The sequence below is a fragment of the Nycticebus coucang genome, chromosome 3 (assembly GCF_027406575.1).
Source record: "Nycticebus coucang isolate mNycCou1 chromosome 3, mNycCou1.pri, whole genome shotgun sequence".
In the NCBI taxonomy this organism is placed as follows: domain Eukaryota; kingdom Metazoa; phylum Chordata; class Mammalia; order Primates; family Lorisidae; genus Nycticebus; species Nycticebus coucang.
This window is the reverse complement of record NC_069782.1, coordinates 16,516,540-16,528,296: the sequence shown is the minus strand read 5'-3', so window position 1 is coordinate 16,528,296 and position 11,757 is coordinate 16,516,540. Positions and strand designations below refer to the sequence as shown.

General features: G+C 38.9%; 1 protein-coding gene across 3 annotated transcripts in view; it reads left to right on the top strand.

Moving 5' to 3' along the window:
- Nucleotides 1-11,757, top strand: part of TCP11L2 (t-complex 11 like 2) — a 43,307-nt gene that overhangs the window by 21,299 nt on the left and 10,251 nt on the right. For all 3 annotated transcript variants that reach the window (XM_053585540.1, XM_053585542.1, XM_053585541.1), the window contains one exon: nucleotides 164-300. In XM_053585540.1, coding sequence (XP_053441515.1) covers nucleotides 164-300 — 137 coding nt within the window. The remainder of the gene's footprint in view (nucleotides 1-163; nucleotides 301-11,757) is intronic.

Below are 11,757 nucleotides of genomic sequence, written 5' to 3'. Positions count from 1 at the left end.
AAAGTGACCTTACCAAATGGTGATTGGAATTTCAAACCAATTTCAAACCAAATTTCAACCATTTTGGGGATGTTTATTTTTTCTAGTTTGGAATATAGATAATAGTTAATGAATTTCAACTTAACTTCTTAATCACCCAACTATTTTAATTGTAAATTTTTAGACAAATATTCCATGTTCTGGACCTCATGAAAATGGACATGGCCAATTTTACAATTAGGAGTATTAGACCACACCTTCAACGCCAGTTGGTGGAATATGAGAGAACCAAGTTCCAGGAAATTTTAGAAGTAACTCCAAGTAAGTATAACATAATATGTACTTATTTTGAAAGTGGGTTAAAATATACCTAGTTTTTGATATCTTATGTAGAGTATCACTAAAGAATTTTGGCCTTTCTAGTAATTTTTTTTACCTTCTAAAATTGACATCACAAACTTATAAGTGTTTATTCTGTCCCAGGAACTGTGCTAAGCACTATTCATTTCTTCATTCATTCATATATCAGAGCCAGGTGTAGTAGCTCATGCCTGTAATCCTAGCACTTTGGGAGGCCAAGGCAGAAGGATAGCTTGAGGCCAAGAGTTTGAGACCAGCCTTGGTAACATAGCAAGACCCCATTTCTATGAAAATAAAATATCTAGATGTGGTCAAATGGGCCTGTAGTTCCAACTACTAAGATGGCTGGGAGGATTGCTGGAGCCTGGAAGTTTGAGGTTGCAGGGAGCTATGATCATACCACTACACTCTAACCCAAGCAACAGAGCAAGACCCTGTCAAAAAATAAAAAAAGAGAGAGAGAGAGAGATTTATTGAGTGCTTGCTGTATTCCAGACACAACAAAGTTGCTAACCTCAAGGAGCTGACGTTCTAGCTAGTAGACGTGACAAAAAAACATAAATTGTCAAATTTATTATCAAATGCTATGAAGAAGATATACCTGAAGATATAGGAATGAGGAAGCTATACCTAATATGTAACTACATTGGCCCAGAAGTGACACATTCCTTTGACCATAGTCAAAGAGCGAAGAAAAGTATTTTAAAGGGACAAACAGTAATGGGGCAGTAGTGGGGGTGGAGGGGTTTTTTCCCTCCAATATGAAGTACTGGGAAGACTATTCTAATTAGTAATATCCAAATAGAATTTATAAATAAATATGGAAAGGGCATGTGAAGATGGTTGGGAGATGTAGAAGAACATTCTAGCTACATGGAGCTGCAAGTACAAGGCTTTGCAGCAGAAACTTTCTTATAAAATCTGACAAATGCAAGACAGACATTGTGGCTGGACTGGGGTAGGTCAGGGGACAGTGTCAGGTGGTGAGGCTAGAAATAGACAAAGGCAGGTCACAGTTTGGATTTCATTACACATGTGATAGGAAGTCACTGGAGAGTTTTTGAGCAGGAGAGCAACATCTGATTTTCATTTTTGAAGAATATTCTGAGACCTGGGTAGAGAATTTCCATTTTGTAGGAGCAAAGAGGGAAGCAGAGGTACCAGTTAGGTGGTACTGCAGATGCTCAGGCAATAAATTATAGCGGCTTGTTCCAAATAGCAGCATTGGAAGTAGCGAGGAGACAGATTCCAGATGTATTCTGAAAATAAAGTAACAAGATTTGCTGAAGGTTGAATGAGGAAGAAAAGAGGAATTGAGGATGACACTAAGGTTTTTGGGTTGAGCAGCGAGTTAAGTGGTGATGCATTTTAGTGAGATGGGAAAGACTAGAGGAAAGAAGGTTGGGAGAGGATGTGGAATCGAGAGTTCAGTTTTGGATATATGAACTTCAAGATCTTGTTTACCATTAATGTGGTGATGTCAGACATTTAGAAATGAGAGACTAGGGTTCAGGGGAATAATGGGAGCTATGGTTATACATTTGGGAATTATCAGTATATTTATGGCATATAAAGCCATGAAACTGGATAATAGTTAACACTTACACAGTCCTTAGCACATGCTAAGCACTTTACCTGTATTAACTAATTTAATCTTTACAGCAGCTGTAAGAAGTTACCCTCTGTTTTATAGATGAGGAAACTGAAGCATGGGGAGGTTAAATTGCTTGCTTCCATAACATAACTTGTAAGGGATGGAGGTGGGGACTCATATAGGCAGTCTGGCTCTACAGTCTCTGTTCTTATCCATATCATATTGGGTGTGACCATCTAGTATTGGGTAAGACTACCTAGGGAGTGAGGGTAGATACTGAAAGGGCCTGACCTGAGACACTCCAGTATCTAGAGGTTCAGATGAGGTGGAGGATCTCTGTGCAGGAGTAGCCAGGGTGGTATGAAAGTCAGGAGGGTGGCTCTGCACCCTAGCACAGTGGTTACAGCACCAGCTACATACACCAAGGCTGGTGGGTTCGAACCCAGCCTGGGCCAGCTAAGACAACCATGGAAACTGCAACAAAAAGTAGCTGGGCAGTGTGGCGGATGCCTGTAGTCCCAGCTACCTGGGAGGCTGAGGCAAGAAAATTGGTTAAGCCCAAGAGTTTGAGGTTGCTGTGAGCTGTGACACAACAGTACTCTACTGAGGGTGACATAGTGAAACTGTCTCAAAAAAAAAAAAAGAAAGTCAAGAGAGTGAGGAGTGTCCTGTATGTAAGGTAAGTGAAGAAAATATGTGAAAAGGAAGAGGTGGTTAGGTGTGACAAGTGTGACAAGTACTGCTAAGTGGTTGAGGAAGGTGAAAGCCAAGTCTGGACCCAGATTTGACCCTATGATGATTGTTGGTAACCTTGATGAGAGCAGCTTCAGTGGACTCATGGGCATTAGAATCAGACTGGAGGGGAGCCAAGGGAGAATGGGAGTAGAGGAAGTATTACTTCATTGCATTGTCACAATTCCAGTTTCCTTGTGAGGTAGGTACTGCTATCTTCTTCATTTCATAGGTGAGGAAACTGAGATGTTGCACAGCTAGCAAGAGGCTGGCTAACTGCTCATTAACAAATGCTTAACACCAGCCTCTGGGATTTTATTAACCAGAATATAAGCCTGAGTTAGGTGATATATGTTAAAATAATCAACACAATAGCCTTATATACAAAGCAAAACAGGTGCCACTTTTAAAAGGGCTCTGGCAGGCTAGAGTGCATCCAGGGGAGACCACATGAAGGCCACATGTGGAACCTTCAATGAGGCTGGGCTTGTTCTGCATGATAACAAGGAGACTTGGGTTTGGTGGCACCACCCTTCCTGCTTATAGTGACTCAGAGGTTTTGGTTCAGTTCTGTAGGGCAGCCTAGGGTCCATACAAGAGAAGTAGCAAACAGCCGATTTTGACCTTCCTGACTAATTAGAGCTGTTTTAACTTTGCCGTGGGTCTCGCTATGACAGGTAGTAGTCAATGCTGGCTAACATTTTGTTTGAGTACTGATTACATGCCAAGTCCTTACTAAGTTCCAAACACTTTTCATTTATTAGTTCACTCAAGCCTCACAATTGCCCTGTAGGGTTGGTATTATTATCATGCCCTATTTACAAATGAGGAAACTGAAGTTAATGTAGTTGTGACAGCTGAGCCTGGGAACCCGGACAGATCTTTGCCTCCAAGAATGTGGATTTAGACACCACACAACACCACTTCTCTTTTAACAACATATTGGCTATCTGTGGTGGCTACTATAGATGAGGGGTGTTGAACCTGTGACCCGCAGGCTGCATGTTGATTTTGTAAGGACTTTTTTTTGCTTATCTTTGTGTCAGATATAACAAAAAGTATACACAGACGTTTTTTGGCTAATCAGCTTTTCTTAGTGTTTGTATATTTTCTGTGTAGCTAAAGATAACTTTTATTCTTCCAATGTGTGGCAGAAAAGAAAGTATGTTGGACATGCCTGCTGTAAATGAATCTCTGGCATCAGCTGGCAGGTGAAACCAGATGACTCATAAGAATTCTTCTACAACAAAAATTCTATAAGTTAAAAGGTTATGTTGTTTTAGATCCAAAGGGACAGAGAGAAAAAGAAGTAGAATTCTACTTAGAATCTGAATCTGAAACCTGAACTGTAGAATTTTCCTGAGACTTAGTGGGTGGTTTCTCTGGTGTGCCTGTGTATGTACACATGTGTGCAAATGTGCCCACATCTTGAATCAAGATAGCTTGGAATCTTGAGTAAATTCCTTAATGTAGAGTTGAATTATAATTTTATTTATCTCAAATTATTTGCTTCTGTTTTTAAAAACCAGGCTTAATGACCTGTAATCTATTTGCATCTTTCCTATTGATTTGGGTATTTTTATAGATTTAGTAAAAGAGCAAATCTAGCTTTGCATATAGGTCATTATTACCCAGTGAAAGAAATCAAGAGCCCAGGAAGGAGTGCGCATGTCAGCTGTTAATTATATCTCCAAGCCACTCTGCCAAAAATTGGCCCCTGTGCCCTAGTATCAAAATAAGAGCCTCACAATATCACACAGAAGGACAAAAATGTTGGATTTCTATGTACATGATTTTTATATAAGAATTATTGAGAAATTAACACAGAGAAGTACTCTGGATATCTAAATTGACTCTAGGAAAACACTGTGTTTTATTTTGCCTTAGGTGAGATTTTATATAATTGCCTATTTAAAATATACCTAGGAAAACCTTAGACAATGATTGAGTATGTATGCTAAGTAAGCATCAACAAGGTAACTGCATTTGATCCAACAACTAAATTATCTGTGGAAAGAATGACAGATTATAAGTAATTTTTAAGATACATAGAAAAGTATTTATTTAGATAATACATCTTTTAATAAAGTGTTTTCATGATGTTTTATTTCATGTGATTCTTTCAAAAATTTATGAGACATAAATATCTCTTTTTGAAATATATCAAACTGCACTATGATTGCCTTTACCTGGCATATAAAGCATTCAGGAAAGATTTATGGAGCATTTTAAAGAAGAGCAAACCTAATGCTCAGCAATGACCTACTCAAAGTCAGAGTCACACAGCTAGTAAACAGCAGAGCTAGAACCAGAAGCCAAGTCCATATTAAACTAAACTGCTACTTTTTCTACCTTCTTTAGATTTTTCAATTTTGTGTTATATTGGCTAGGTTATGTTGTAACCAAAAGAAGCTCTAGCAGACTTAGCCAAAAGGAAGTGACAATGGAAGGAAGGATGAGAGCTGCTCACAGAATTGAAGGAAATAGAAGGTAAAATGTCAAACCAGAAGAGCGTCAGGATCTAGGCAGGAAAGACCAGGGAAACTGAGTTTCCAGAACCCAGGGAAACTAGGCTCCATCATCAGAATAATTATTTAATTAAGGTGCATCCTTGAACACTCTGGTGACAATTCAGGGTCCCATGGGTATATCATTCAGCTATGCCAACCCTTAGTGAGGTCCAGACCTTATAATACTCACAATTGAAAACATAAATTGAGGGAAAATGGTTTTTTAAAATCAATACCAAAAGAAGGGAAAGTGGGAAAAATAAAGGGAAAGTAAAGTGTTGCTAGGCAAAAAAGGTAAGGGAACTACATTTTTCTAAGTGAAAATTAGGACACATAAGAAAATACACCTGTAATCCACTGCTTGTTCTTGCATTTTTCCTATTAGACTAGGAACTTCCTGAATGCAGGGCCTGTGTTTTTTCATGTGTGAATCCTCAGTACTTGGTACGGTACCTGGCACGTGGTTGGTGCTTAGTAGTTATCATCTAATAAATGATGGAATGGAGCCGCTCTTACTACAGTCCCATGAGAAACTATGGTTACAAGTGCCTCATGGGGTTGACTTCACTTTTGGAGCAGTCAGCACACTAGCTTGTGGGTGTGAAATCTCAGCGGATCTCTAAGAAAAAAGCTGATGTTGCCCTGTAAACACCTGCTCTTTCTGCTTTCCCACTCATATTTAATTCTGATTACAAATTAGAATTATTGCAGCTCAATTTACAATCGCCAAAATGTGGAAACAGCCTAAATGCCCACCAACCCAGGAATGGATTAACAAGCTGTGGTATATGTATACCATGGAATACTATTCAGCCATTAAAAAAAATGGAGACTTTACATCCTTCGTATTAACCTGGATGGACGTGGAAGACATTATTCTTAGTAAAGCATCACAAGAATGGAGAAGCATGAATCCTATGTAGTCAATTTTGATATGAGGACAATTAATGACAATTAAGGTTATGGGGGGGAAGCAGAAAGAGGGACGGAGGGAGGGGGGTGGGGCCTTGCTGTGTGTCACACTTTATGGGGGCAAGACATGATTGCAAGAGGGACTTTACCTAACAATTGCAATCAGTGTAACCTGGCTTATTGTACCCTCAATGAATCCCCAACAATAAAAAAAAAAAAGAATTACCTAAGGACATTTAGACAGAGGCCTGAGCCCTGCCTCAGACTGAATAAATCAAACTCTCCAGGAGCTTGTGCCCATGACCATTTTTTTTTAAGGTTCCCCAGGTAATTCTAAAGTCAGCCAAGTTGAGAACCACTACACCACACTGTTGCTTTTGTTCAAGATAACTAAATAGGCTCTTAAATGTGTCAGCTGTAAGTGATTAAACTTGAAGTATAAATGCTTATTACTGCCACATTGTAATTATATCCATGATGATTTCCACTCACTCTCTCAGTTGGATGTCTTTTAAATAAAAGTCTGCAAGTCTTTTACATCTTTATAAACAGAACTAGCAAACCAAAAAAACAACATTTGCCAACTGAAGAGAAACAGAGTTGTGAAATTCTGGGGGTGGTGTTGCTTTAGTGTGGCAAACAGAGGCACTCCTAAATTATCCCTCTTCAAGGGCTGGGTCTGAGGAAGAATGTCAGCCTATTTTTCCCCCCCCTCTGGCTCCTTTTTTTAATCTGCACCTGTGTTCAGGCTGTATTTTCTTAGCAATTGCCACCTTATAACTCCTACCAACTATATAACTTTATAAGAATTATGGTATAAAATGCAATTTGTTTTTAACAGGAAGCCTTAAAACTGGATCTAAAGTCAAATAAAGTAAAATTTAAGGCAGACAGCCCCAGTAGAGAAATGTTGCTTCCAAACTTTAAGCCTTTGGAATAACCTTCAGTATGTCACATTTCATTTGGTTCATGATGTAAAAGATATTTTATTCGAGGTTGGAGGAAATACTTGTAAACATTAATTGTCCTCTGAGTGAGTGGTTCTCAGCTTTGGGTGATTTGTGCCCCCTGCCCCCATATTTAGCCACGTCTAGAGACACTTTTGCTTGTCCCAATCTGGCAGGAGGTGGGTGGATGTGGCATGCTACTGTCGTTTAGTAGGTGGGGTCCAGGGATACTGCTAAACATCTTATAGTGAACAAGACAGTGCCCCACAATAACAAATTATCCAGCCCAGAATGTCAATGGTGCTGAGGCTGAGACGCCTGAAGAATTGGAATGAATCCATTTCATGATGGCACAAAGAATTATCTTCATGCTCCAGGGCGACTGGGGCTTCAATAAACCAGGAAGCCTGGTGGCAGCTGAGCACTGCGGATTGTCTGTGTTTGGACCAGTCTCATTTCAGCTGGTCATGGCTGGCCGTGGGTGCCTTCCTTCTATTGTCTGGAGGAAACTCTCTCCACTTACAGAGACAAACATTTGCAGGGGCAAATTTTGGAACAATTCTGTGTAGGTTGTAGTTGTTTTTCAATAGAAACTGCTAATGTTGAGGGAAGCTGCTAATAATAACTCTTATATACCTAATAATAATAACCCAGGTGATAGCAATATTTAAGTGACATATGCTTCAAAGTGAAATGAATTCAGGTATAAAATCTCATTTCCAGTGATTATGTATTTTTAACGCCGAAGAATTGAACTTGATAAATAGACTTGTTTATAAAGTGAAAGGATAACATAACAGGACATTGTCTCACACTCTTTAAGATCAAATTAAATATGAGACTGAAGTTCAGTGATTTCCTCCTTTCTGGCTGCATCCTTCTCCAACTTGCCTTCTGGAATAGCACTTACCAATTATTAGGGATCATGCTGAGTAAACTAGATTTCCAGTTTCTGTATGTTTTCTAGATAAATCTCCTTTTAAGCACTGGCTTTTCTTTAAGGGCATCTGCTGAGATTCTACTTTCTCAAGCTAGCATGCTAACCAGTCCTTTTTTTTTTTTTTAAATCAGGTTCCCCACAAAGCCCATATTAACCAACTCACTGCTTATATTATTCATTCTTCGTATTCCATGGGTAAGCACTTCCATCTGAGACAACTTTAATAGTAAGACTGCTATTATATGTTGGTTGGGACCTCCTGAGACAAAATTCCCCTTTAAAGATTGTTTGGAGAGTTAAATGAGCATGGTTAACAATTGCTAACACTTACTGGGCATTTCCTTTGTGCCAGAAACAATTCTAAGTGTTTGCATGTATTACCACAACTGTAAGAAGGTACTATTATTATTTCCGATTTACAGATGAGGAAACTGAGGAGACTTAAATAACTTGTCCAGACATACAGCTAATAAAGAATGAATGGTAGAGGCCAGACTTAAGTTGAGACTGCCTGGTTCAAGTTACATAGGTTCTTAGTCCTGTGTTGATTGCTTTGGTATTACTGGGTTGCACTTGAGTGAAATTCCTTAATCTGCAATGCAATCTAACTCCACAGGCAGTCTGCTTCCTCATTCTGTCTTGCTTTTCTGAGCTCTTTTGCTGATCATTCTCTTTGCCCTGCAAGTTATGTTTATGTTCTTGTCAAATCTATTGCAAGGAATAAATAAAAAGCACCTCTCTGCTTGCTTATATTGAGCTTTGTGTGACAGATAATTAATTTTAGAAATAGACACTGCTAGTAGTGTGCTACATATGGTTGGTACCAACTTTGGAGCCATTTGTACAGTTTCAAGCCTAAACACAGCCATTACTAAAGTTTAAATTAATGTACATTTACAATTAAATAAATTCTATTACAAACAAAGGTAAAACTCTGGGAAACCATTTGGCAGCTTCTTGTTAAACATACACTTACCATATAAGCAATACCTAGCAATCGCAATAATGAGTCTTTAACCCCAAGAATTGTAAACTTAGATTCACACAGAAACCACAGGTAAATGTTCATAGCTACCCTTATTTGTATAACCCCAAACTAGAAACAACCCAAATGTCTCTTAACTTGTGTATAAATCAGCAAACTGTGGTATATCTATATAATGCAATGCTGCTCAGGAATAAAAAGGAATAAACTGTTGATATACCTTGGATGGATGCTGAATAAGCAAAGCCAATCTCAAAGGGTCATTGTATTGGCCTGCTCAGGCTGCCATAACAAAATGCACTAGACTGGGTGGCTTCAACAATAGAAATTTCTCACAGTACTGGAGGCTGGAAGTTCAAATTAAGGTGCTGGCTGATTTGGTTCCTGATGTTTTCTTCCTGGCTTTCAGACAGCTGCCTTCTCCGTTCTTACATGTCCTTTTTTCAGTTTGTTTTCCAGAAAGGGAGAGAGCAAGCTTTCTTTTTTTCTCCTCTTAGGAAGTCACCAAACCTCATGACCTCGTAAAACCCTAATTACCTCCAAAAGGCTCCATCTCCAAATATCACCACAGTGGGAAAGCTTAAACATAGAAATTATTTTTTGGGGGGGTGCCTAAACAGTCTTTAACAGTTACATATTGTATGATTCTATTTATTTTGCATTCTTAAAGAGACATAGTTAGAATGATCAGTGATTGCCAGGAGGTTAGGATTAGGGTAAGAGTGTTGATATCAGGGGTAACGTGAGGGAGTATTTTTACGGTATTTTTCGGTATTCTGATGATTACATGAAGCCACAAATGTAATAAATTTTATAGATCTATACACACATGTAAAGAATACATGTGAAAACTGGAGAAATCTGAATAAAGTCTGTATTTAAGGTAATGATATTGTACTGACGTCAGTTTCTTGATTTTGATAATGTTATGTCAGATGCTACCATTGGGGGCAGCTGGGTGATGGGTATACAGGAACTCTGAACTATTTTTATAACTTCTTGAGTCTTAAAGTATTTCAAAATAAAAAAAAGTTATTTTGTAAAGTCCTTAAAAAAGAGAATGAACCATGATACCTAAGACAACATGGATAAATCTCAAAAACATTATGCTAGGCAACATATGATTCCATTTATATGAAATTCTAGAAGGCAGAACTAATCCATGAAGTTAGAAGTTAAAAGTAGTTGAGAGGGGTACAAATTGACTAGAAGAGAGATGAAAAAAATTTTCGGGTGTAGTGAATGTGGTCTCTATCTTATTTTAGGTGTTAATTGCGTAGAAATAAAGAATGGTCAAAACTCACCAAAGTGAATGCTTAAGAGCTGAGCATTTTATTGTATGAAATTATTATGTGTCTATAAAGATAAATATATATATTGTGAAAAACAATAATAATTATAAAAGCAGAAGTAAATAGATACTAAAACTTCATTACTTTCAAGTTACCTTATATTGACTGTCGTCTTGAGACTGTTGTATGTGGATGACAGAAACACTATGTAGCAGTGTGTTACACTGGGCATCTCTTCCCAGCTTCACATTGAGTACCTCTCCTCCCACTTGCTCATTTTACAAATGAGGAAATCAAAAGCTCAAGAGAGAAATGAGGGCTGGGAGCCTTCTGGGGCATGGGTGGAAATAGAAACCACAGAAATGAGTAAGACAGTCTAGTATGAGTGAAGAGTAACAAATCAAGGTGGAGGGGGTAGAGTCCTGGGAACAGGCAGAGGAACAAGAACCCTGGTATGACATGTAGAAAGGACAACTAGAGAAAACCAGGAGAGAGTGGAGCCACAGAAACGAGGAAAAGAAAGAGTTTCAGGAGGGCTGTACTCAGTCAGGTAAGTAGTATTACAGAGATGTCTTTTAAAAATAGGAAGGACGTGTTTGTTACATTTGACAAACAGGAGATTGGCAGTGGCCTTAGAAAGGTTATGGGAAGGATTTATGTCAGGACCCCTCTACCTATATTCCATACCTTGGAAATGGCACAACCATTCATTCAGCTGTCCAAAGTGGAAATCTGAGAATCATCCTAGAATCTTTCTTTCCTATTTCTTACCTTTAAATGGTCACCAAGTCCTATGGGTGCTCCTTTTAAATATTTCTCACTTTCCCCCACTTTACCCCTCAACTCCACTGCCCTTGTCCATTCAGTCTCTTGTGAATAGACTGCAACAATCCATTCTTTCCCCCCACAAATTCAGTCTTCTTTATCAAGTGATTTTTCTAACATACCCCGTTTCCCCGAAAATAACACATCCTCTGGAAATAAGACCTACTCACAGGAAAGATAAGACGTCCCCTGAAAATAAGACCTAGCGCATCTTTGGGAGCACACCTTAATATAAGACACGGTCTTATTTTCGGGGAAACAGGGTACATATCTGATCACAGCACTTTCATGTTGAAAAATTTTTTACAGCCTCCTTATTCTCCATACTTTATGTCTGTAACCTAGGGTCTATGAATCTGATAAGATAGAATGAAAATTTGTCTGGGCGTGCGCATGCGTCTTGAGAAAGGCAGAGCTCTAACCAGACATTCAGAGGGGTCTAGGACCCAACAGATCAGTAATTATACCTTCTCTGCACAAAACTCACAGTCATATGAGCTGGCTTTTGTCTGCCCATCAAATGCCATCTGCTACCACCCTCTTCCCTCTGGTTCTTTATGGACCAGCAATACAGATTTGTTTGTAGCATCCAGAATGTGCCCTGTGCTCTCTTTCCCAGGTCTTTGTGTGGGGTATTCTCCTTGCCTGGAATGCCATCGCTTTCCTCTGCCTTTTAACTTC